We start from the raw sequence: 27,087 nt of genomic DNA, 5'->3' as shown, positions 1-27,087 counted from the left end.
ATGCTTACGTACATATAATCAAGTCTTTTTAAACAATGTTTTGGGATCGGGAGATTGTGCTTACACAGAAATAACACGTTTGTTTTTGTTGAATTGTCTTTTTTGTTTAAGGAATGTTTGTGTGTGTGTGTGTGTGTTTGCTGGAATGCTGTTTGGAATAACAATGTTTTAACTTGTTGCATAATACTTGATTGATAATAAATAATTTACAAAGACATCTGTGCGTCGATGTCCGGCTGATCCTCACAAATATCTGCGCTGATAGGTGTTACACTTGTCTCCGGTTCACTCTCCTGTTCGCTGTCCTCGCTGTACTGTGAGTTTTCGTCTAGCTGCGATTCGGCCGCCATATCTGTCAAATCCTCCAAAGCATCGGCGCTCTCGTGCATCTCAACTTCTGGCTTCATCAAATAACTATCATCGTTGTCGTCTGCCGTGGGCTCCTGCTCTGTCGCTGACTCCTGCTTGGGGTTTCGCAGCTGCTGCGGGTTCAATAACTGTTTGGCTGTGCGCAGCAGTTCGTTTGTTTGGCGGCGCAGCGAATTCATTACCAAGTTGTCTTGCCGCATCTGGAACTCGTGCTCACGACGAGCAAAATCTTTCTGCTGTTTGAAGAAATCACGCAACATTTGTTGTTGTGCTTCACGCATGGCCGTGGCCAGATTTGATAGCTCCGTTTTGAAGTGCTCCTCCTGCTGCTGCTTGCGCTGCTGTTGCTGCCGCTGGGCTTCCTCCTCATTGGATGGTTTAGGTTGTTGTTGCTGCGCTGGCTCGTCACGCAACTTTGCACTGATCGGATATTTTGGTTCAAGGAGCGTAGAACTACGCTGCAGCTTGACAGGCACGGGTGAGTGGGAATGTACTTGGTTAAGGCGTCGCTTGCGCTGCTGTTCACTTAGCATCTGCGCCTGCCTACTAGTGGAGGGAAGCTGATACTTGGCAGCGTGCAGCGGAGGCGATGGTGGCGGCGATATCGACTGATGATCCAAATCGGGTATCATGCGATCCGGTCGTAGCGAATAGCCCGTCTCTCGCATGGGCACCGACTTTAGTGGCCGCACATGCGTCGACGCCTGCATGCTCAGCTCTGCTCTTGGCATGCGCAGTGGCATCTGCTTGCGCGGCAGCATTAACTTGCTGGTGGGATGCGCAAAGTTAATGCTGTTGATGCTGCTAATGCCCATAACAGAGCGCTGGCCTTTGCCTTTGCTAAGTGGCGGTGGCGGTCTCTCAATCTGTAGTATGCCATGCGTTGGTGTGCCCAGCGGTCGTTGTGCAAACGAAGCTACGCGTAGCGGCGGCAACGGCAAAGGCGTGGAGCTGCATAATGGAGGAGGCTCTTCAGACTCCATTGCAACTGTGGGCGGTGAGGGCGTTGCTGGTGCTGTGGGCGGCAGCGTATTGGTGCAATTCGCATCTACGCCTAAATCCATTTCGGGCTCGTGCTTTACGTTGATTATAAAAGGTTCATGCGGCTGTTGGTCCATAAAATCCACAGCTTCTATATCATGCGTTGACCGCATCTGCGTCTCGTAGCCTGTCGAAGTGACAACATTTAATAATTTCATAGTTTGCATGCCAAAACTCAAATACGCACCTGTGTCCTGTGGCTCCGACTTGACCAAACCCAAGCGAAAGCCAAATATGGGATGCTCAACGCCCAGCTCTGCACTGCCAGGTTTGATATCTACGCCGCCAGCCATGCTTCTTCTTAAATCCACATTGGAGCTGGAGTCCATGGAGTTGCCATTTTCGCTGCCAATGTTGCTGCCATTAGCACTGGCATTTGTATTGGCATTCGCATGTTCACGCAACATGCGGCAAAGGACGCGATAAACCTCCTCCGGCACCACCTTTGGTATGCCATTGCCATGCCTTGTGGTGGTGTTATAGGTAGACTTAAGGAACTTCCACTTGGTCCAAATCTGAATGCTGGACTTCTTGACATAACCCTTGCGACGCATGACCTCCTCAATCTGACGGAAAACATGTTCGCTCTTAACATTGCGATCATTAAGCTGGTCCAGCGCATTCATCTGCTGCATAATGTCTAACATTTCCAGCATTTCGGCGCGACTCCAAAGATTACGCTCTGGTCGCGCATGCGCCTCCTTGCCGCCACTGTTGCTGCTGCCGCTGCTATTGAACCCACTGTTGCTGCTGCCAGCGTAGCCGCCATCAAGCGAGGGTATATATGGCTGATGACTCTGGATACTCGATGACATGGGCGTCAGCAGCTCATCCACATCGCCCACAACGCTATTGCCCGTTGCTGCTGTGTTTATAATCTTATGTATGCTTTGATCTTGCACTTGGCTTTGATTTTGATGCTGGCGCAGATTCTGTTCCACCTTGTTTAGTAAACGCATTTTGGTATGCGGGGCAACTGTGGTGCTGGGCGTGGCAGAGTCCTGGCTGTGGTTGCCAATATAGCTGCTTTCACTCTTGACCCGCTGATCCGAGTAACGCGGCATCAACATGGATAGGCTCTTGTGTCGTTTACGCTCTTGTTGAGGTTAAATTAACTATAATCGTTTAAGAATATAAATAAAAATAAGTTATTTTCACAATTCCATTCAAAATGTTTGTTTTAAAGTTAGTTTTATTTAAATTTATTTGTATATTACTTTATACTCGCCGAGTTTTGGAATATACTGAGAAAAATCGAATACAGAATTTTCTAAATGGCACTGCTGGCTGACATTTGTTAATTTGTGTTCTGAACTCCCTTTAGTTTTCTCATTTCAAAAACTCACACACATAGAGAGACACACACACACACATTGTATATATGTGCAAATGAGAAGAGCTTACGAATAAAACGAATCCAAATAGGCAGATAAAATAAATACATAACAATACCGATAATATATTATATATATGATATATATGCTACATACAAACACACCAACATTATGTATGTAGCTAGCAACTTTTTTTTTTATCGATTTTGATTACAGTTTTCAATTCGGAATAGGTACAAAAAAAATTAATCATGTCGACACACCAATACCAATACTGTTGCAGCAATTATGAATATACTCAAATTTGTTATATACAGCACACAAAAAAAGAACAAAACTAAATTTAGAGATAGCGAGTAAACGATTTTAAAATGTTAATAAACAGGCCATAGACGATTACGAGGGCAAAATGCTTACAATGGGTGCAGGTACAAAGATTTCATCACTTTGAATAAACTTACTCTCGGATACGAAACTATGTATAATGTAGATACATATCTTTGTATGTATGTACATATGTATATTGAAATATTCAACTTGAACAGAGCGTATAAATTCGACAATTGCTGCATAAAAAACCTTTTATTGACATGATTTTTAGATTTGGGATGGGGGGGTGTGCGGTAAGCTTCAAGTCGGAAGTCACACATGTGATAAAGCTGAGGTAATTTTCCAACGCTACAATATTTGACAAAATCTCACATGGCTCATAACCATTTTTAGCCGGCTGAGTAAAACGAGTAAAAACACTTTTAAATAACAATATATTTTATATACACACATAGCACACGCCCCAAATAAAAAACTTGTTTATTTAGATTTCATTACCTAGTTTCAAATTGTAATGCTCTTCGTACTGATAATAGTAACTACATATTTAATTTAAATTTCCTGTGGCCCACTGTAAATTGGAAAAGATACTAACGAAAAACAACAGTGAGTGGCGCACATACACACACACACAACACACACAAACATATCAATGCTCACACAATCACATAGCCACACCACTACAAATGCAACTCACAAATTTACGCTTATTATGTCGAGAATTTTTCAAGAAAAGAGCGTAGAATGTACATAAATGTATGAGAAAAGTTGATTACATTCCAGGCAAAATCAAGTAAACTTTAAATCACAATTATGCACAAACACTGCCTACTATTCCATATTACTGACTGTCTTTACAGCTGCGAACTGAGACGTTGCGCAAATTGTAAGCTTTTGGTTTTCAGCTCGCTCAGTTTTTAATAACAATTTTAACTTAACTATTTTTCAACACAGCGACGAGCACCTTGCTGAAAAGACAACAACAACACAGCAGCACATATTCACACAGCACTCACACAGTTACACTTACAGCGTATTAAAACCGAGAGAGCAAAGCGAGCGCACGCGAGAGAGAGAGAGAGAGAGACGTAAACCTAACAACCACCACACAATTTCAATACTGAATCTGAAAAATTTAATTTTTTATTCATATACACATGCATGTAAACGTAGTTTCGATGTGTATGTATAGAATATAATATTTAATCGTTATGAGATTCGGCAAGACGACAAATATAGATACTGCTGCGAACGAACGAGCTGAAATATATGCATGTTTATATTGATTTTAAGCGCACATTTCACTTTAGCTTTAAATTTGAATAAAATGTTAAGTGACAAGGTTAAAGGTTTAGAAAACTTACAAATAAGTTACAAGCTCTTTTTAATTTTCGATTGCGTCTGAGGCGTCTAATGAATTAATGCCAAAAAGCTTAATTCTATGTGCGCAATATATATATATATATAAATACATATATCGTATTGTTTGTTTACTTAAAATATTGCGCCAATTAAAAATTATTAATTTATACCAGAACTCTGTTTGCCAACTCTTTCCCGCACAATTTGACGATAATATCGTCACGATATTCTTAAGCATTTTTAATCGACCAGCAAAAAATACTAAATTATCGAATAATAAGCTATCAAGATTAGTAATTACCAGTTTCTTGTGTTGATAGTTGCCAAACAACAATTAAACATACCGATACATGCATTCATATACAATTTGTCAAAAATGAATTATATATATGCAAAAATATTCATATGTATTCAAAATGTATTATATATACTGTATTATTATATATATTATATAATCTATGTTCAATTCAATTCTAATTTTGGTACACTTAAAATATGGCGCGCAACATTATTGGCCGATAACTAAACGCGGCTTGTAATCGATATCTGAAAACAGTAAAATGAAGTTCAGTATTTATAAGGTAAGTTACATATTTTTATCATTTTTAATATAACATAGTTAAAACACTGGGATTGGTATAAATGCATTAACCTTGTCCTTTTGACGTTGAACTATGCATTCAGCTATCCAGATGATATTACGGCATTCCATATCTTTCAGCTTGATGTACGAATAAAAGACTCCGAAATGGAATTGTTGCAAGAAGGAGCGTACATGCAGCTTAGCTTCCTGCATAAGGAAGCGATCCTCCAGTGTGATAATATTATCAGCATCCCTCTCAATCGAATCAAACATGCCGCTGTAATCACTGCAAGCGCTAACACTAATCGTACGCACTTGTTCATAGTCCAAGCTGTGAGCCAGTGCGTCCAAGCTCATGGGACCTAACTTTCCACAGGTGGGAAACAAGCTAAGACGCTTTTGGATGGTAAGTGAACCCTCCAGAGAATTAACAGCAATGGTAATCGATCGTCGATCCGCCTCAAAGCTAAGCAGATTCTTCATAACATCGGCGGTAGTGCCACCCAGTTTTTTGCAATAATTGTAGAAATCCTCCAGATAAGCTTTAAATAGTGTAGCACGCACGATTTCCACGTCGATGTCGGCAAACTGCTTAAAGCTCATATTGTCCGAAATGAACTTGGCGATCGGCGTGTCGATGAGTACAGCGCTAAACAGCTCTTGAGTATTGCTAGCCACCTCAATGGCCTCCAGTTCATCAAAAAGCCCCAATGGGTGGCACAGGCTTAGCAGCTTTTTCATCGGACGATGATTGTTTAGGCCGGCTATGAGCAGCACTACGTTGTCAATCATATACTCATAGCGCATGTATTCCAGAAATGTGCTCAATGGTTCCGTAGCGTGATTCCGTAGATAATTATATTGAGCCACGACTCTGTCGCGCATACGCGTGCTTAACAGCTCCACATCGGGCTCCTCCGTTTCGGTATGCACCATATGACCCCATTCGGTAGCCTGTATATTCGCCGTCAGATCATCAATATTCTCGCATTGCGTTAGATTTAAATAATCTGAATATTTTAGCATGCCATTCTTAAATCCACGTGTTATGCCTTCCAAATAGCCGCACTCCTGATTAAACTCTATGCTGTACATTTTATTACTTTTTTTTACGTTTTTAGATTTTTTCTTTTGTTAAGCAAACTTTTGTAGAAAGCAAAACAAATGCCAAGTATATACGAAACATTCTCGCCGTTGACTACTTTGATATTCAAAAATATTTCGTGCTGCCACTTGATTTAATTTTTTTTAGCTGTGTGGCAGCTCTAGTTTGATGCGCGGCAAATTTAAACTTGTTTGTGAGCAAAGCAATGCGAATAAACTTGTTTCTTCTTGTCAATTTATGTCGTGTAGGCATTCCTGTTGCATTTAATTCCGTTAAATGCTGCCATAAACAAATAAACAAGCGAGCATATATATCTTGCCGCATTTAATTAACACAGACGAAGGCGTTAATGCATTCTAGACCTTATGTCCAAACTGCTTAAGGCAAAACCAGCGCAAATCGCTTGGGACAAGCATTAGCTTTAATTTCTGCCAATGGACTTCAATGTCAGCAGCGCTTTGCAGTCTAAATCAGGTTTTGGTTACACGTGCTTAAATATTGCAATTCATAAATAATATATTTTTAGACAATGAAAATTTATTTTCCTTTCCTTTATGGCAATTGCAGCTAATTAGTCAATTTAATGATAAACACGTACGTAGCACTTAGAACATTTTCTAAGCGTTCTTAGTTAAGCCTTTGTGCTGGTTACTCATATTGGCGTTTTGTTTATAAATTATAATTGTACTTATATCTTCAGCTGTATACAGTTGTCATATTGATAAACTTTTGTACAAATTTATGCGGAAAACATTAAATTATGGCAAGCTTTCAAATTGTTGAAAAGTCATGTGGCAGATGGCACCTGGCAGATTTATGGCCATCCAGACATATGGAAGACGCATTAAAATCGTTTTCATGTAATCAGCATTAGCCTTAGAAAGTCAAGTATTTATACAATTATGTTGCTATTTTTAAACTACATAGTATATGCTTTGTTTAAGACTTTATAAAACATTTAGAGAAAGAAAAAATAAATACGTGTTACTTTTCGTAGAAAAAGATAAGCGCATTTAAATATATCAGCTTAAATATAGAATTATACTCTTTAATGAAATGAAACAAGAGGCAGGCATTGCTGAAACTCTTAACTCAACGAATTCTTGAGAAATCTAGCATAAGGTATATGTTAGTCGACTTCTCTTAAGTCCCTTTGCTGGTAATACTAACAGACAACTGCTTCAAGCTGGCGATAAGATAATAAGTACGTCAAGCTGGCGCAATTGTTGAATATTTGTATTTTTAGTCAATTTAATTAGGCGGACATCGACAGAGGTTTCTAACCGGACAATAGAAGCACACACACACTTACAAAAAAAAAACACCATAAATGTGTATGGTGTCGTGATTTTTATAAGCTCACTTGAGATAAACGCCCCGGCGTGCGAAAAATTTATTGCTCTTTCTATTACTCTTTCAGTCAGTCAGCTGACTGAGGTTTTGGGGGGTATCTCTGGTGTTTCCCCAGGTGCAATTGAGTCAATTGTGCGCGGCGTAATATGCTCACAGCTGTGGGGGAGTGGGAGAAGTTGCTCTGAGATCGGAATAGTAGCACTACGAAGTGACAACAATAAATTACTCGCGTGTATATATTGACAGTCGTTTGTCTGTTTAGATTGCTGCCCAACTGTTGGCAGTTCACGGGGGTATTATGCACAAATTGATTTGGACACTTTTGATTGTGATTTGATGTTATTATAAATAAATGACTTGGCGCGCTTGATTAAAGTTATGATGCATATAGTTGGGTTTGTAATAACAACAACAGTTTGCGTTTGAGAATTTATTAGACTTGATTGTTAGCTGGCTATGCGTTTTGTTCTACAACATGTTGGCTTAGATCCAAAAACAGATTATACTCGCATGGCCAACAGCAACAGCAGCGCTCGTGCAAAAATTATTAATTGTGCCAAGTACACATGAATCGGGTCGAAATACAGCCGTGAATAATTAAAGGAAAGTATTCTGTTTACTTTGAGCACCTACAGCACATATAGATTATATATAATTCTTCGATTTAATATGCATATCATTTACATGGCCGAGCTGCGCGACATTGGCAGCCATTTATGGTAATTGCCACAGCTTCCGTTTAACCTTGTGACCCAGCCTTGCTGCTGCAGCTGCTTAGCCTTGAAATTGTGGCAAGCCAACTTATATGCAACATCCGCCTGCAATTGTTGTCAAGTGCGTGTAACTTGAACTTGTGTGTGCCACTTGTTGCACTCGAGCATATGCCAAACTAGTTGCTCTAGCTGCTTTAAAAACTTAATATTCTAAATTGAATTGTCAAGTAGTTGAATGAACCGAGCCGAGCAGCTTACTGAGGCAGGTTAGGGATGCAGATTGATTGCTGTACTGATTGAATGAACATTATTTAATGCATAAACATTTGAATGCTGACCTTTCAACAAATGATTGCGCTGATGGACAACAGACTGTGGCTTGAGGTCAAGCAGGAGTAATGGCCAAGTAAGAGGCAATTGAGTGCGCTAATAATAATTATGAGCATTATCTTGACTTGTCAGTTAGAAAATAAAGCGAATGCGCAGCCAAATATTAACTCTTTCAAACTTGATGGACAGACATATTTATACAATAAATATAACTAAACATATATTTGCAAAATTTGTGTTATCTGTTTGGGTCACGAAAACTTTCAGTACAAATTTCTAAATGCGCAGAACTAACTTTGATCTGATAAGCAAATTTACTCAGCTAATAGAAATATTTGTTCAACTGTTGCAACAATTAATTTAAATATTAATAAAACTGTAAGCAAATATGCTAGCAAAATTAATTGTAACTGATCTCGCTACAAGATAAACTTAATTATGCTATTGTAAATTTTTAGCTGCACTATGCTCAAAGCTGCGCGTGTCAACAAAATGTCATGCGACCAGTACGCGGAATAAGTATGATATAGATATGACATACGGCTGTCAACTTGAAGCGTTGACAGACAGGCACGAGTCTAAATTTACGAGCTGACTTAGCCGCCGCCATTTTCTGAAGCGCCAACCACCTGTAGCTGTGGCAACTGTACTTTGGCGCCAGCGTAATCTTATTGAAATTTTAGCTTAGGTATAATTTGATTATTAATGTGTTAATTAATGTGCCATATAGTCGAAATGATTTATGCACAGAGCAATGGAGCAGCTTAAATGATTAGCACTGTGCTTAGAGTTTTTATGAGCAGCAGCAGCTATAAAGTTGAACATCATTAAACTGCCCCAGTTAAGTGGCAGCAGCTCAAGTTCGTTAACCGCTAAGTAAACAGAGGTCAGCGCGTTGCCACGTCCAGACGTCATGGCAGCAAGGCTCAGGGCCAGTTGCATAGACGCTGTTGATTATTGCTGCGTTGCATGCAACGTCAAGCTGCTGCCGCTGACGTGCGCCGCATTTCTCTCAAGGTGCACAACAGGTTGTGGGTCCTGTGTAATCTTAAACTGATGCTAGTTGCGTGCCGCTGCGGCAATTTATTTCATTTGTTCTACAAGGACGATAGCTAAAAATAAATGCTCTCACTTAACTAGGTCGCTCAAAGTATGCAACGATTTATTGCAAGCTTTAAGGCATGCCACAAGGCTAAGCAAGTGTGCGTGCCACAAAATCAGCATATGCGCATTTTTGGCATTTATTATTATTGATTGTGTACAGTTGCAAGCTTATTAAGTCAAATTTGCTACTTGAGTTGCGCACTTGAGCAAATTGTTAAGCTGTCCTTGACAAAACGTGCGAAGCTTTTGTGGCAAATAAAACACAAGCTGCCGTTCAAAATGTTGCACATGTTGTGCTTATTATCTAAGGATATTGTTATAAAAATATGTGATTTCCATTAGGATATAGCCGTTAGTAATAAAAAGCGTTGATATATAATTGTTCAAATATATATAAATGCATATAAATGATTTGAAAACAAAGTAAAGTGCATATTATCAAAATGTTAAGATTAATAGTAGCACAAACTCCTGAGATTATGCTGTAGACTAACTTAGAGCAGCAACTGTAGCAGCTGCTTAGACATTAAACAAGCCAAACTTAACTTTATTTAATTTCTAGCAAATATTAAGCCAACAATTATGCATGTAAAATATTAAGCGGAATTCTATATCAATTGATTGCTGTCTTAGTTGATTACGTAGTTTAAAGTAATTTGCATAACATTTTGATTTATTAGTGCAATGAGCTAGCACGAATATGAGAATGAATCATAGCGAGACTTACAGTTGCTCTACCGTTTAAGCTGTTGTTATTGTTGCTGAGCTTTTTTTTTAGTGTTTTTACAAGCGAATGATTTGTATACAAAGCATGTGACACATTGCACTTTGTGCTAATTGTGTTTACATTTATATATTCCGAGGAAACAATTACCAAAGCAACAAGTAGGAATTGTAGACGATAACAAGATACTCTTTGTGCTTAGCATAAAGTACACAAAAGGTCATGAGAGTTGTTAACTAACTACGTCATAAGACAGCTTTAGTTAAATATATATGAATATTTATGTCAGCAATTGATTTCATTTGTAATATTTATAAACAAATAAAACAGCATGTAATGTAGCTTAGAGTAAACAAAACAGCAGCGTTGTGGTTGCTGAGCCATAAACGAAAGTAAAGAGAGAGCTTTACTTGCGCTTAAGAGAGCATCAGAGAGAGAGAGAGAGCGAGAGCAAGCACTAAAGCGTAGCTTCTGCTGCGACGCATGACAGTACAGTTAGATTTATAACGCGCTGTCCATCAAACTGTTGAAGTTTTATCAGCTTACATTGCTGTCTCTATAAATTGTCGCATTATTTGGAAAACAAGATTTAGTGCTACTGATCAATTTATGAGCATTTGACACTTTGATTGATTTTCTAGGGTAATTTTTCTGTCAGTTATTGACGTACTAACGCTTAGCTCATATTTTTGCACACTGCTCTACAGTTTGAAAAGCATTGCATACTTTAAAGCAACTTTCTCCGCTTCGCAGTTGATCGGCGCTGCTCTTGGCTAAGCTTTCGATAAAGTTCGATTTGTTTTGTGCGCAGTTAGACAATAGCTGTACGCCAGTTAAGCAACGTCAACGGACACTTGTGGATTTAGCAAGGCATAAGCAAAAGCAATAAGCGAACCAAAAAGCCGAAGCCACGACGCGGCAGCGTCAGCGCCAGCAGCAGCAGCGCCAACGCAGACGCAGACGCCTCGTTTGCCAACTCGATAAAAGTGACGCTACCGTTACCGGTCGTGATTACTGTTGTTGTTGCTCAGTTGTTGCTGCTGCTGCTGCTGCTGCTGACGCTGCCGCTGCTCACTTTTGGATAATAAAACTGGCAACGAGCACTCGAGCGCCAAGTTAATTTGCAAACGCTGCTCATACGCTGCGGAGGCAAGAAGCTCTCCACACACAAAAAAGCGCAAAAAATATTAAAATCACAGCCGCAGGGCAGGTACATTACGAGTATAGCTAAATGTGTAGAACAGTTCCACAACGCTGTTCCACAATTCGCAGCGCGTGCGTGCTCAGCGTCCAGTTGGACGACGACGACTCTCGCATCCACATAGAGATAGCGATAGCAATAGCTAAAGCTAAAGCAACAGCACTAGCTATAAAGACAGAGACAGAGCACAGTGGGACAGTGGGATAACCAAAACAAAAACGGCAGACGCAGTCTTTAGCTTGTTGCGCTCCTAGTAAGTCAAATTCGAATAAAATCCACACACAATTTGTTCCGTCGCATTTTCGAAAACGTCGCCAGCGGCGGCGGTGGCTGTTCGCTTGTCGCGCTCTACACACATGTTTAACGGTACTTTAATAGCAGCAGCAACAAGTGCTAATAATACAATTAAAAAATTGTACACAATAAAAAACAGCAAAAACATAATTATAGTTTTGGCACATAACAAAGTGAAATCGCTTGAAATTAGCGCAAGTGTAAGCTTTAATTAATTAACCAAATTACAATATATAAATTAAAAATGATATATACAGCGTTTTAATACGCGCTGCGCTTTTTCCCAAATATGAATCCAAACATAAAATTTATTTTTAAATTTATATTTTACGAGCATTTGGTTGCTTGAATAACAATTTATAAACATGCCAATAATATAAACAATTTAAGTCAAATATTGTGATAATCAAAAAGAAGCAGCAGCAGCAGTGTGTGAAAAATCTACAAAATATTAATAAACTATACAAGCTGTGCACAACGTGAATAAAACTCAACAAATTGTTGCAAGACTCATAGCGTTTGTATTTATATAGCAGCATATTGATTAGTGTTTTGTTTATTTGAACTTTTCAAAACAAAAAAAAAATAAGTGCAGCGACGCCTGAACAATAAATTATTTAATTAATATTTGCCAAAACGAATTTAAATACAACAAGTTTTTGCTGAGTGTTTGGCAATAACAAGAAATTTATTCTCAACTGGTTTCTGTTTGCTTTACAGCACACACACTTTGCCAAATTATAAGCCGTCTCGATGGTCGACCACAGATCGCTGCTAGCCCAGTTCACAAGCACGCCCAGAAATTCACAAAATTTCCCCTTATAACGAATGTGCGACCAACACAGCAACAGCAACAGCAACACCAAAGTCTTAACTCAAGTAGCCTCAAGCAGTTTTTATAAAAAACTCAAACTTAGCTTTAAGTAGCAAATGCCAAAGAGAATGATTGTGGACAAATCAGAGGCAGCGGGCGTAGACACGCCCTGGACAAAGCTGCTGGCCGATGAGCACAACAGCCAAATGCCCATAATTATCAACAACAACAATAACAATAGCAAGGAGCAAAACAAAGAAGTAGCTGAGCTCCAGGAATCAACGCCACTCAATGCGGAACAGCTCAGCACACAGGCGGTGGTGAATTTTGGCCCCAGCATGGACACAGGCGCAACGGCGGGCACTGCAGCTGCTCCAGCTGCTGGAGAGGAAGCTTACAATCGCAGCTCCACCTACGCCTCGGGCATGAACAGCGCTGGCGGTGAGTCCAGCGGCAGTGGCACTTTGCTCTCCCGCAAGGAATCCTTTCTGGGCTCATTTCACAGGCAGCTGCGGCGCTCCATCAAGGCAGTTAGCGAATCCCCGGGACCATTAACGAGGTGAGTGCGAGAATATAACTGCAATGGTTAGAGTTAGCTTATGAATCAGCAAAGTCTTCAGCGAATTCTAAGAAGAATCTTTATCTATAGTTTAATATATTCAAACATTTTCGCTGCCATTTTATTTATGCTTCTTAGCTTTTTGTTTATCAATGAAGAGCCAAAAACAATTTAAATGCTCTCTTTAAATTTTATTTAGAAAATAGAAACTTAATTTGCTTATACAAAATAAAGAAACTCAAGCTTAAAGATTGCTTGATTGTTCAACTTAACACAGGACTTCAATATACTATAGCATACTTTTCTGCTAATTAAACTTAAGCAGCAAAAAACCAAAATTTGCGTGTTAGCAACAAAATTTGTTAGGTTTTTCCTTAGAAACTATTTTTATTACGCATTCGTCATGTGGGCCAGGGCTGTGTGTCAGCAGCAGCGATCGGTGACAGTTTTGTTTTGTTTTCTAAAACTTTTCCAATGCGCGCTAAGCGTTTGGCTAGTCGTCATAGCTAAGGCGCTGATTGTTGGCCATATCAAGTGTATCGCTATTGATAGCACAGCTCGGCTGGTTTATCTGTTTTGATACGCAAATGTGCACAGCAGCAGCAAGCAAGTCTATAATATATGGAATACAATGTGCGATAATGTAAACGGTAGCTGCAAGTCTTTTGTGTGCTCGTTTCAGTTCCCATTCCATTTACACGTATGTATATATCTCTATGTGAATATATGTCGCAGTCATATAAGCGAAGCGTCAACGTCGTTGAAATGACACGCGAGCAAATATGATAAAACTTTTCAGTTGATTGGATGAATGACAAAATTAAATTATTTTGATTTAAGGCCGACGGTGGGTGGACAATTAAATATAATTTCCGCTAGCTAGTGAGCTTTAGCATCTTTAATTGGGTTAGATTTAGGCATAGCATAGCACATGGCTTAGCATAGTTTAGTTTAGTTGAAGATTTGAACGCCCCTGACATTAGCATAAGATAAAATGTTTGTTTTTGTTTTCATATCTGGCTGAAAGTTTTTTAAAAAAGATTTTGCCGCAAGCAGAGTCAATGACTCTGGCAGCCACCTTGGCATCAATTTGCATAACTAAGTCAACTGTTAAGTGTAATTAAACAAAAAGATAAACATAGAGACCGCGCGCGCATTCTCGCTCTCTCTGTATTTCGTTCCCTTTCGCTGCTCATAATGTATTAATTTTCAATTCAGTCGCAATTTATTTGTTGCTGCTATTTGCGCTGGCTGCTTGCCAAGGGGATTTCCTCATAGCTGTTGCCGGGGCAACCGAAAAAGATGCGATTAATGCTGATGTCCACCATTCGAACGCGAAGCTGTAGACATTACGCTAATGTTAAATGCAAATTGCGCCAGGGCTATATATAGAGCAGTAGCTACTTTATGAAAATATCTCACGAGTTAACTTGTCTGCCCTAAAAGTTGTCAACTCAGCAGCAGCAGCAGCAAACAAAGTGTTGGCATTGATTATGCGGCGTATGATTAATATGTGAAATTTCTTTTGAATTGCGCGAGCTATATTTATATGCACTGATTTATTTTATTGATTAGACCGTCGTCTCTAGACTTATTTTAAGCTTAAGCTCCAGCATCTGATTGTGAGAGCGACAGCTACTAAAATTTTTACGCAATGATTCATTAAGATAAAAAAATTGTGTTTATACGCAAATAGAATTTATCATGCGGTCTGTTGTTTTCCTGTTTGCATATTAAAATGTTTCATCTGAAATTGTTGCGCTGTCTGTTGAACTTGGCAAATCTTTTAAATTGCTAAACAAACAAAAAGTTGAAGCAACTGCACTTCTGTTTAAATGTGTGAGAGAGATGTACGCAACAGCTTTATTACTTAGTTTATATTAAGTTTGTTATTGAATCCTTGAATCACGCGTTTCTTGTGTAGTTATCATTAGTCTGGACTGATTATTTGCCTAGTGTACACTCATGCTGGCAACGTGTGCAAAGATTGGCGTTTCTTTGGTGCCGCTGATAAGCGTAAATTGAAAAATATTAATTAGCACTTAAAGCTGGCCGTAAATTTTGAGAAAATGCAGTAATAGACTAGAAATAGCAACGAAGACTAAATACGCTATCTGACTGACTGGCTAACTGGCCTTTAACCGTTATGCATGCGCAATAGCTTTATCTTTTATATTGTTTGTGATTTAATTATTGCAAGTCGTGTCCACTTATACACAAATGTGCAGCACATGTTAATGTTATTGCATTTATCAATTGAAATGAAGTGAAAAAAAAAACTTGTTAATTGGCATAAATGTTAAAGAACGCCCACTGGGCACGCCCACTACACTTGAAGCTATATAATAACTGCAATGCATTGCCTTGGGCTTTAAGTATCTTGTCGTTAACACTTGCGCAGCATTTTAAAACTTGTCGCGCACTCACAGACAGATACTACGCTTTGCATATTACGTATACGTAAGGCAATCTCGCTTAACGCGTTAATTAACCAAAACGCGCTGAGCAATTAATTGCCTTTGCTGCAAATCTGCTAAAATTTACAGCTAATTTTATTTATGCTTGTCGCATGGCATTTTGTGCTTAATATTTAAAGAACACACACACACGCACACACACAGAGACAGTCAGTGCGACTAAAATAATTATAAGTTATCAGCTGTTGTATTTCATTTTGGGTTTTTGCCGTCCGCTTTTGCGCCATTCGCGCACATTTCTTAAAGCATTTTGTCGTTGTATTTTTGTTTTGTTTTTGTATTTTACACTCTTGTTGTGTTTGTTTTAGCCGCGACAGAGACGCGGCGTCAGCTGCTATCGTCGCTGCCACTTAATACACACTCAGTCCCCACTGAGGCATTGAAATAAAAAGCAACAATGCTGTCAACTGAGCATTTCAGTGTAGATTCAGCCGTCTTCGCAGAAAGTTATACACACCAAGCACACAGACACACACACACACACACAAAAGCAAAATAGCAACTACACCTGTGTTGTATAACACTCTCGCGTGTTGAGTGTTGGGTACGTATCAACGGCTCTCATCAGCTGACAAAACTCTTCTACGTGATCAGCATCCAACGCATACGCGCGCGCTCTCAGTTCGCTGCAGGCACGCCAGAGAGCCGCTAAGCAAGCATAAGAGAGCGAGAGCGAGAGCACAAGAGCGCGCGCGCTGTCGGCTTAACGCACATTACATTTTGATATGCAACTTCATTTGTAAATGAGACGCTGACGCCGATGCCGATGCCGACGCCGTTGTCGATTAAATAATTACTGACGCTCCGTTTTAATTGTAAAGTAAATACCAAAGCTTATAATAAACTAAACACTGTGTGTGTGCCGTTAGATTGACAAACGTTGTCATCAAAACTACAGTAAAAATAGTTCCGCTCTGTCGCCGCCGCCATAGTTAAGTCGCGTCGCTGCCCGGAACTGTTTTGTGTTTGTGAAAAAATAATGCGCGTTTTTGTTTATTTCAAAATAAAAACCATATTCGCCTTTCCAACCACAAAAAGAACGCATTTCTGTTAGCAAGAGAGCTCAGCTCGAGATCTCTGCATATATAGTATATATATTTATCTGTGTTTGTGTATATGTGTGTGTTTAAGATACGAATTTCAAAAGCCGCCAAACATCAATAACAACAGCAACAAATTATCCGTTACGTTTTCGCAAATTGCCAGTCAACGAAGCGATACCAGATCCAGTGAGAGCGATAACGTCATACACTTCCCTTCTCTTGACGACAGTATTATAAAAAAAGAGTGTGCTCGATTCTAAAACAAATATCAATTATAATAATTTGTAACTGATTCGCTGAGTGCAGCATAAAATCAGCAACAACAACAACAACAACAACAAGCTCAAGGTTGTCACAGGAGCGAAGCTGTGAGCTTTTATTTCTGCCAGCCGCTCAAGCGAGAAGGAGCTGTCACTCGTCAGCATATAGACAAAACATACACACACACATACATATATAATTTCGCTGTTGTTTGTGCTGCTGCTGTCGCCATTGCTGCTGCTGCTGTAGCTGCTGTTACATTTCAGTTGCTGCCGCGTCAGTGACGCCGCGTGTTGTCGCCGCGTTTTCGCCGACCTCAAAAGCAAAACCAAATATAACAGAAACTCAAGCACAACACACACATAATAATAACAACAAATTGTATAACGCACGTGCGTCGGACGATTGTGTGTGTGTGGAATTCGCATTGAATTTAAAAATCACTTTCAAAATTTGCACGCATTTCCTTTTGGGCAACATGAAGCGTCTAATGACCTGGGAGCGCGATCTTGTCGATGCAATGTACGAGTAAGTTGCAAAACACATAACAAACAACACACATATACTAATACAAACATACATACGTGTAACTAACAAATCAATGTGCTTGTTTTGCTTGTTTTGTGTCTTGCTAAACGATTTCATTTAACAATAAGCAATTAAATGCTAACAATTACATATAAATACACACAAGTTGTAAATGTTAAGCGAGTTTTTCAAGTGCAATGCGAAACAAACTTGTTTCAATTGCAGTGAACTTTCAAAAACAGTTGAACTTGCCACACACGTTGGCTACTAAACTAAATCATACCATACAGTGTTTTTTTTTATAAAGTGCCAAACATTGGCATGGCAACAAAACAAAGCGCAGCTCTTATACCAAATGTCAGCTGCAGCTGTTGCTTCCATGTGTTTATTTTATAAGAGTGGCCCAATGCAGTTATGCTGCGCTGCGCCGGCTACTCAACACACACACGCAAGCACCCACGCGCTCTTGCTCTCTTAATGTCACAGCCATGAGAATCTCTTACGCACGCAGCCAAAAATTCTGCTTCCCTTTTGCATGCGCAATTGGCCTCCATAAGTAATTGGCATGCGTCTGCACGCTCTCTTACTCTTGCTGTCTGTCTCGCTCACGCATGGGAAATGCCAAACTGTCTGCGGCGCTGCGCGGGGAGTAAGAGTTGGCGCCGCTTGTGGAATTTTAAATGCCGGCAGCGCTCACTTTGTTACCAATCTAAGGCTTAGCATAGCTTAAGAGTATTTCGTTTCGTTTGTCGCTGGCCGCACTTATTTGTTTGCTTATACTTTTCATATATATTTACATATGTCTCTGTGTTTAAAAGCACAAAGCAAACAGCAAAAGTTGTACAGCTGCATTATCAATTTGCCTTGCTTTTGTTTTTGGGCTAATTAACACGAGTTAACTATTTAAGCAAGCGTGCTTATTATATACATAGCATAAGCTCTATATATAGCTCAAGGCAGCGGCAGCGGCAGCAAGTCAAGCCTTGAAGGCTTAAATGACATTTATAACAATTTGTATTAACTGTACGTGTCATTTCAATTGAAAGTGCAATGCAATATGCAGCTATACACTGCAAAAAATTGCTTGTGTCTGTTGCCAACTGTACCTTAAAAGCAGAAGTAGAAAGCGTAGAGCCATTAGCTTAACAAACGGCGCATGTTCCATAATCAGTTTAGCTGTCAGTCTTTCTACAAAAAGCAGCTGACACAGTCTCAGAGTCTGTCACATGTCGCGCTCTCCAAGATCCCCCCAGAGTACTCGCACTTATTTATTTACCCGGCTTAATTTTATTTACAAACAGATAAAACAGCAACAAACGCCGCCTGGCCCTGACCAAATGCTATTGATAAGGCCAGCCAAAAGCGACTGCGGAGCTTGAGCTGCTGCTAGCCGATGATTCATTATTCAAGACGCCGCTCAAGCGACACGCTTATTGAGCTGCAGACCTGTTACTCATTATTGGCATGAGAGATAGCGAGAGCGAGCGGGGGCTGCGGAGCTGAGGCCATAAATTTTAGCAACGTATTGTTATACGCATACGCAATTTTGTTGTTGATGTGGAAAGTTAAACAGAAATTTCTTTTGTCGGGCTGTTAATAGCTTAAACAAATCTGAGGAGACAACTCTATAGCATTTTTATTGCTTAGCCATTTTCCAATTCTTGTTTGCTTCAAATATTGAATGGAAATTTACCAAATGCAAAAAATATTTAAAGCTTTTGGCTAATTAAGTAGCTGTCGTGTATTATAATTAACTCAACTCGTGTGATTTTAGCGTGACTCTAGGAATTTATTATTAATCTATTTTGTGTTTGCTAAATTTAGTCAACTATTTGTAGAAGTGATGTGGTGATTGTTGCTACTTCTTTAATTAATTTTTTTGCGCTTAGAAACTTGTTTGCTTTTGTTGTTATTTTTAGCTTAGCTCTAGTTATTTTGTAATGAGTACACAGACAGTTCACTGAACTTGAGCTTTATTACAAGGCCATAAAATTATGGCTAACTGTCACTAAGCCAAAAAACTAAAGCAGCAGCATGCTGTGCGCATAATTAATCATAGCGCTTAAATTTAGTCTTTAAGAAAACTAAGCACTTATCAACTCTTGGCTACAACTTGTTGTTGTTGGCCTCTTTTTTTATGGCGGCGTCATCAAGTTTTTGACGTCATGTTGACAAAGTTGATAAGCAATTGTTGCAACAGTTAATAAATTGCTTTCACGCTTAAAAATTATTACTCATTGGCGCTTATAACACTACGCGGGGAATTTCATGTAAATTGCCGTCTATTTTACACTATGATGCATGCTTGAGATTAGATAGTGTCTACCACTTGAGTTGCCCCTGAGCTAGCGGCGCGGCCTTTTGATTGATCACCCAACCAGCAAAGTTATATCTGCTCAAGCGTTCAACAGGCATCCAAAGTCCCAACTGGGATGAGCAGCTAATTTTAAATGTTTGGCGCTCTCTGCGCTCATTTTTGGGTTGTTTGGGTTTTTTGCATAGCCGGCGAACCGGTTTAAGGAAACAGGGGGGGTCTATATATGCTTTAAATATACGCTATAGCATATATACAATATGATTTTTGTATATATGGCAAGCTTTTTGCGTTTCAAAATTGTAATATGTTAAAAATAAATTTCAAATAAGCTGCATAAAATGTATATATATTTAAAAATGTTTTATGTGCGCATAAATGAATTTGTTGGGCTATAAAAATGAACTAAACAATTTTTTATTTGCATGTTAAGTGGAGCTCTTTGTCAAGCAGTAAAAACGTGTCCACTTGACATGGACACAATGATAACAAAACTGAGTTAATGAGCTGATTATTGGACATATGTATGTCTCATAGGCTGGGGATAAATGCAGCTAGATAAGAGTCAAAGGTGCCTTAGGGCACACATGTAAACACAAATGTCTATGTATTGGTAACACTTTTGTTATTGTATTTTTATTTGCGAGTACACACATTCAATGCTGTTTGCTGAGTGAGTGAGCGCACATATAGATAGATATATGTATATATATATATCTAGTGTTGAGCATGTGGGCTGCTAAATATGGGGGCGTGTCGGGTTGGGGGGCTGCTGCTCACAAAGAATTTTTTTTGTATTTGCTTTTGTAGTGACGGCAGCGAATTTCAATTTCAATTCGCTGCGCCAGGCCAGACAGTTGGCAAAAAGTAGCTCGATCGATCGCACGGTTCGCTATATAGCAGTAAAAAGAATATATGTATATATAAAAATACAAAGACTGTTGGCAGCGAAGGTTGAAAGTTGAAAACAAAGTACAAAGAGTGTTGTAAAGTCGTGATCCGCAACTATGAACAGAGATCGTTTGAATAACTTCGCGGGCTGGGGCTATACGGCACGTTGTCGACTGCTGCAGAAGCATTGTCTATGTTTTATTTTTATAACAATGACAAATTAGCAGCAATATCGATTCCAATAAACAGCAATCACACCAACCATTAAACTAAAACAGTATTTAACTTAAAGTGTTAACAGTGCTCGATAAAAAAAAAACGTTAAACATGTCGGAATTGCGACGCAGCTTCAGTCGTCTATCGATGATTGTCTATCGTGCCACCCATTCCAGCGAACAGTCCTGGCGAGAGGAGCTGCTTAGGTAATTGTTTATATTTATATTTGCTATTTAGACAAGTGCACCACAATGTGTGCTTAATTAGTTAGTTTAGTCATGGATATAGCTCTATGTATACACATAGAGTTCATTAAATGCTGTTTAATTAAAAGCCCAGCCACAAATATTTGCATGCAACACAAGTCTTTGTGGCGCATAGCTATAAATATAGCCCCAACGCATACGAATCAATATACTTTTGTACATATTTGCAAATATATATACTAAGGCTACTACTTGAGGAAAACATCTGTGTTTCGAAAATGTTTACAAAGCACTAGAAACAAATGCAGGCGACATAAGTATCTATAAGATACGCTAGCGCTAATATTTCAACTAATCTAAGTACGATTGCTGTTTGAAAATAAAACATAATTATAGCTAATAAAAATTAAACGCATCCATAATTTTTGCACATTTTTCATTTTCGAATTAACAAGTTATATATATAGCAGCTATATATGCTTAGCATTTGACATTTGGACATTTCATTTTTGGCAAATCTAACACATTAAGCTCATAATATAGAAATTTTAATGCATGCCAAATATCTTTGGGGTGCTGACTGCCTGGCCATAAACAATTTCTACACCTAATTGTGCAACATATATATTTTTTATATGCAGTTCAAAAGAAATTGACGCTGACGTCATTGCTTCCATTTTACAGCTCATGACCTCCGACAATGCTATAGTTACATATATGTTTTGGCTAATCATTGAATAAAATCAAATTGCAATTATAATTTATTGGCAGCTAGCCAGCAAGTAGTTTATCAATAAAATGTGCACAATTCAAAGCCTTCATTGATTAAACTTTGGCAATGTCTAAGGTCAGTAATTTGTTATAGATTTGTTTAATAACAGCAATTAGCGTTGTAAACTTCAAGCAATTCACAGAGTTGACCTTGCGCGTTCTAAGAGAGTTTCTCTTAATGAAAATGACTCAGTGTGCGATTCCGCTGAACTTGCTTAGAAGTTTGCCAGTCACCCACACACGTTTAGTCATATTATAATAAGAAAATGACAGCAGCAATAAAATAAAAGGTGAGAACCGGTTTATTCGCATGCCGCCCGTTTAAACTAATGAATTTCGTAGCTGTCAAATTTGTTTTGCGAATTCTAAGAACTCAATTTCAAGCGAAGTGAGACACACTTAACATAAATCAAATAATACATATAAACGTTGGGGTTAAGCGCTGCTTGATCCAGCCCTTGACATTCACTTAAGCTTAAGAGAGCCAAAAGCTGCGCGCTCTTTGCACAGAGCGTGAGTTTGAAAGAAGAAGAAGTGCACGCTGATAAAGCGTGCGAAATGCAATGAAATGCATAGCGAAGCGCAATCACCTAAAAAGCAACGAAAACAACAACAGTAAAATATTATCAGCTGTTTGTTTGCTACATATGAAATGAGAAATGTTACAGTTTTTACATACGGATTACAGTTATAATTTCTGCTCAGCGTGACTTTAGTTGCGAGATCTGCACACAGTGCAATTTAAACTTGTGCAGCGCACTGATTGTGCAAATAGTAATTACAACTTAACAAAGGATTATTTTTAGTTAAGTGCGTGGCTGTGTTTTAAATGTGCTTTGAATTTAGTCGCGGCTTTAATGCTAATCGCAGTATTTTTGCTATTGATGTGCCTGGCATGCATGGCGCTTCAAATGCTGCTCTGGTAAATTTTTGTTATTAGTGCTGGCATAAATTATAAATTTTTAGACATGTGTGTGTGTGTGTGTGTGTGTGTGGGGTAAAGGCACTTGAAACATTTCTTTGTTATTTATAAATATACGCAAAGATATGAACAACATATATTTCCTGTTTTATTATTTTTGCTGCTACAATTTATCAATAACAAAAGCAATCTGCTGAAGCTGCGTCAGCGCAGGCAGCAAAGTGTATTGAAAAAGCAAAATGCTCTAGAGGTTAGTGTATTAAAACCACATGTGCTACAAAGATCAAAGCGTGCAAAGCGCTTGCATTAATTATTAAAATATGTGCTGTTGTCAGCTGAAAATTTGATAAGCGTAGCATCGGTTGCGTATAAGAGTTCTAACTAACTAATCTTATACTAATTGCGCTCTCTTGCTCGCTCTTTTGTTTTAAGGTACCGGCAGACAAGATTCAGCTCGCGGCGTGTACGAAAACGTGTTGTGTTCAAACATGGCGAGTGCAACGTGGTGCAAGGCAACGTGGCTAAGAGACGACGGCGTTATCTGCAGGTGAGTTGAGCAGCAGCTCAGAGAGTACTCATCTCGTTTATATTTAGCGGCATACGCACACACACACACATACAAACACAATTACATATACCATAACATTACTTAAGAAACATACGCAAACATGTGCCCAGCAGTCGCCGCTGCGTTATGCAAGCGCCGCGGCATTTTCTAAATTTAGAGTTCGGTTGCTCCACATGCATTTCAAAAAAAAAATTAACATAAACATATACATAGCACACATAGTGTTTGTTATACATTTTACATACATTTACATGTATTAAACGCTAGCATTCTTCAGCATGTTTTATTCTGGATTTCGCAGGACATCTTTACCACGCTCGTGGACGCACAGTGGCGCTGGACGCTGCTTGTGTTTGCTGCCTCATTTGTCATCTCGTGGGCGTTCTTCGCCTTCATCTGGTGGACGATAGCGTTTGCGCACAATGACATGGAGTTCATTCAGCTGCAAAGGACTTCGCCCGAGCTGGCTGCCAATATGACGCATACGGTCTGTGTGACGCAAGTGACGGGCATTATGTCTGCCTTCCTCTACTCCGTGGAAACGCAAACTACAATTGGCTATGGCAATCGCTACGTTACCGAGGAGTGTCCCGAGGCCATCTTCATCATGTGCATTCAATGCATCACCGGCGTCTTTATACAAGCCTTTATGGTGGGCATTGTGTTTGCCAAACTGTCGCGTCCCAAGAAGCGCGCACAAACGCTGCTCTTCTCCAGAAATGCCGTCATCTGCCATCGCGACGGCACGCCTTGTCTCATGTTTAGAGTGGGCGACATGCGCAAGTCGCATATTATTGAGGCGCACGTGCGAGCGCAGATAATACGCAAGAAGGTCACCAAGGAGGGTGAGGTGCTGCCGTTCTATCAGCAGGAGCTGCACGTGGGCGCTGACGGCGGCGAGGATCGCTTAATGTTCATTTGGCCCACAACCATTGTGCATAAAATCGATCGCAATAGTCCGCTCTACATGCTCAGCGCCTCGGATATGCTCAAGGAGCGCTTCGAAGTCGTCGTCATGCTGGGTAAACTAACTTCAATTTGTATTTATTTTTATGTTTATTAATCATTTTGGGCTTACAGAGGGCGTCATTGAGTCGACGGGCATGACAACGCAGGCTAGGAGCAGCTATTTACCCTCGGAGATATTGTGGGGCCATCGCTTTGTCAATGTGGTTTCATTTCGCAAGGAAACAGGCGAATATGAGGTGGACTACACGCTCTTCAACAACACCTACGATGTGGATACGCCACTCTGCAGCGCCAAGCAGCTGGATGAGCTCAAATCCGAGTACACACGCAGCGCCAAGAGCGGTCTATGTAAGTCTCCAAACTATAATCTTTCCAGCTTATGCTTATTTACTTTACTTTATTTTGGTTGGCAGCTCCTTTTGCGGATCGCACGCTTTCGTCGGCCAGCATGATACAGCGCATTGCCTCGGCTGCTTCGGTGGATCATCTGGATCCGGCTAGCGACGAGTCGCTGGACTCGGGTCGATTACAAATACGCTCGCATTCCATACCGAACGGCGTGCTGGCCAGTGAGCTGGAGCCGCTTAACAATAATCATCATAAGCCTGGCGCTTCATTCACAATGGGCGGTCACAACATCTCCATAACGACCACTGCTCCCAGCATACCCAACCTATCAAGTATTAATGAGCGGACCAATTCCGGTAATTCCATAAATAGCAGCAACTACAACAGCAATAACAACAGCCTCAGCACATTGAACATTGTTGCGGGCGGCGGTGGCAATGGTGGCGTCACCATTGTGCCCAGCTCCGGCAACAGCAGCAGCGGCAGCGGCAGCAGCAGTCGTGTGAAACAATCGAATCCACGACGCCTTAGCATTAAGCAGGATCAACAGCCCATAGATTCCCTTTGTTGATATTATACAAGGCGCTGCGTTGTCGTTGCCAAGGAGCGCCGCCGCCGCGTGCACTTTGGCTACTCCAACGTTCTTAGATCTGATGTTGTATTGTAAGCGTAGGCTCATAATAGTTTGTAAATTAAATTTAGTGCTAGCGTTAGATAAATAATTCAGAGAACAGCTCTGACTAAGCTGTGAAGCTAAAGCTAACTACCCTCTAAATGTCCAACCTATTTAGTTAGAAAACTTGCCCTTCCAAAACTTTTATTTCTATTCTATCTTTTCTTTTTTAAATACTTTGAAACGCTGCTTGATTGTACATTAAGTGCAGATATAATTATATATTTTGTCAATGTTAGCTTTAAAGAATTTATTAATCTTAAGCCTACAATTGATATTACAACCAATTTAAGATATGTAAAGAAACACAAATATTGAAACCAAAATGCTGCAATTTCCTCGTAAAAAGCTCACAAAGTATAACGACGATAATGATAATGATGAAGTACTAGTGCAAAAAATGTAAATGAATTTTAAACTACCTTAAATTATGATTGTTCAGTATCTCAACTACTCAATGAATGATTATACTATTATGTAATGTATTCCAAAATGTTAAAACCTAGCCTCTTTGGTTGGCTTTAAGCGAGCAAACAAATATATGATGAGCTTCAATTGTTATAGTGTGTGGACAATAAAATAAATGCGCATGTAAATGTTAATTTATGTATTTAATCTACATATAAAAATATATGTGTCATAATGTTTATAAAAATGAAAGACCGAGAATATACATATATATATATACACTAGCAGCTGTTTGTTTTAATATGCGGTTAGCGGGGTTGCGGTTGACTGATTTTCGCCCTTGGACACTTATTTTTAAGCTCCTGCGTGGCAGTTATCCTATAAATTTAAAAAGGACATCGATTTTTCAACTCCTGGGCATCAACTCTATCGATCTGCATTCAAAGATTGTCAAAATTGCATTTTATAATTTTGGCGAAAAAATTTCAAGGGGGTTAGTCGCAAAAATTGGCCAAAAAACACAAAATCCTTATTATCTCCGAAACTACAAGGACGATATGGATGTGCTTTGGCCAAAAGGTAGTCCTTGTTAAGACTTTTCAAAATATATAATCGAAAGGACGAAAGTCCTTACAGGAGCGGAGTAAAACCTATTTTTTCGTATACACAAAATAGGCTATATCTCCGGTGTGCATTGCAGGATAAGGACCAAACTATTGCCAATCGATGCTCCTTTAAAAGGACTATCATCTGACCAAAGGACATCCATATAGTCCTTGTAGTTTCGGAATAAAACGGGATTTTGTGTTTTTGGGCAACTTTTCGCTCGCCCTACGAAGCGCACCACAGAAGTATGCAGCAGTTTTAACCAACTGAAGGGCAAAACGTTGCGCACAAAAGTATGCTATATAATATCCATAATAGGCACTTTTTATAGTGGTATTGGTGTTGTTTCTTCTCACTTTTAAATGCGAATAACTTTCCAGCGCCCTTTTTGTTGATAAAAAAAAGTAGTAAATATTTTGAACATACATAAGTACTTTTATTTTGAATTCACGTTAATATTGTATGTAAAATGTATTATGTATTTCGGTATGTAAACATTTATAGACATAGCATGTAAACTTTTTAGTACACTTTACAACAAATAGTTTCGGTTTCTTTATCTTGCACACATATATGAATATGATGTCTGTAATGCATTTCATTAGTTTCGAGATGCGCGAAAATTAATTGCAACAATTTAAATGTAATATGTATTAGGTAGGTGTATGTA

General features: G+C 39.4%; 3 protein-coding genes across 11 annotated transcripts; 1 reads left to right on the top strand and 2 right to left on the bottom strand.

Annotated features, from left to right (window-relative positions):
* Window positions 1-70: 70 nt before the first annotated feature.
* On the bottom strand, window positions 71-4,172 carry LOC108604033 (transcription factor SPT20 homolog). 3 transcript variants are annotated; one of them, XM_017993289.2, is made up of 3 exons: window positions 4,105-4,172; window positions 1,598-2,525; window positions 71-1,537 (listed from the first exon to the last, which is right to left on the bottom strand). In XM_017993289.2, exons 2-3 carry the CDS (start codon window positions 2,478-2,480, stop codon window positions 207-209), a joined length of 2,214 nt encoding a protein of 737 aa, XP_017848778.1. In that variant the 5' UTR covers window positions 2,481-2,525; window positions 4,105-4,172; the 3' UTR covers window positions 71-206. The 3 variants fall into 3 exon arrangements, with proteins under 3 accessions (XP_017848778.1, XP_017848777.1, XP_017848779.1); XM_017993288.2 differs by lacking the exon at window positions 4,105-4,172 and adding an exon at window positions 4,014-4,075; XM_017993290.2 differs by lacking the exon at window positions 4,105-4,172 and adding an exon at window positions 3,772-3,818.
* Window positions 4,173-5,021: 849 nt separating this feature from the next.
* LOC108602365 (probable V-type proton ATPase subunit d 2) lies at window positions 5,022-6,194 on the bottom strand. The gene has a single exon (XM_017990468.1). It carries the CDS (start codon window positions 6,112-6,114, stop codon window positions 5,056-5,058), a length of 1,059 nt encoding a protein of 352 aa, XP_017845957.1. The 5' UTR covers window positions 6,115-6,194; the 3' UTR covers window positions 5,022-5,055.
* A 5,276-nt stretch (window positions 6,195-11,470) lies between these two features.
* LOC108603651 (G protein-activated inward rectifier potassium channel 3) lies at window positions 11,471-26,005 on the top strand. Of its 7 annotated transcripts, none has more exons than XM_017992619.2 (6): window positions 11,471-11,802; window positions 12,564-13,216; window positions 23,278-23,392; window positions 23,691-24,435; window positions 24,494-24,730; window positions 24,796-26,005. In XM_017992619.2, exons 2-6 carry the CDS (start codon window positions 12,774-12,776, stop codon window positions 25,299-25,301), a joined length of 2,046 nt encoding a protein of 681 aa, XP_017848108.1. In that variant the 5' UTR covers window positions 11,471-11,802; window positions 12,564-12,773; the 3' UTR covers window positions 25,302-26,005. The 7 variants fall into 7 exon arrangements, with proteins under 7 accessions (XP_017848108.1, XP_017848109.1, XP_017848113.1 ...); XM_017992620.2 differs by having other exon boundaries at window positions 11,475-11,802; window positions 23,715-24,435; XM_017992624.2 differs by lacking the exons at window positions 11,471-11,802; window positions 12,564-13,216 and adding an exon at window positions 17,378-17,519.
* The last annotated feature ends 1,082 nt before the right edge of the window (window positions 26,006-27,087 follow it).

The sequence above is a fragment of the Drosophila busckii genome, chromosome 3R, assembly GCF_011750605.1.
Source record: "Drosophila busckii strain San Diego stock center, stock number 13000-0081.31 chromosome 3R, ASM1175060v1, whole genome shotgun sequence".
In the NCBI taxonomy this organism is placed as follows: domain Eukaryota; kingdom Metazoa; phylum Arthropoda; class Insecta; order Diptera; family Drosophilidae; genus Drosophila; species Drosophila busckii.
The sequence above is the reverse complement of the archived record's forward strand: the minus strand, read 5'-3'. Positions and strand labels throughout refer to the sequence as shown.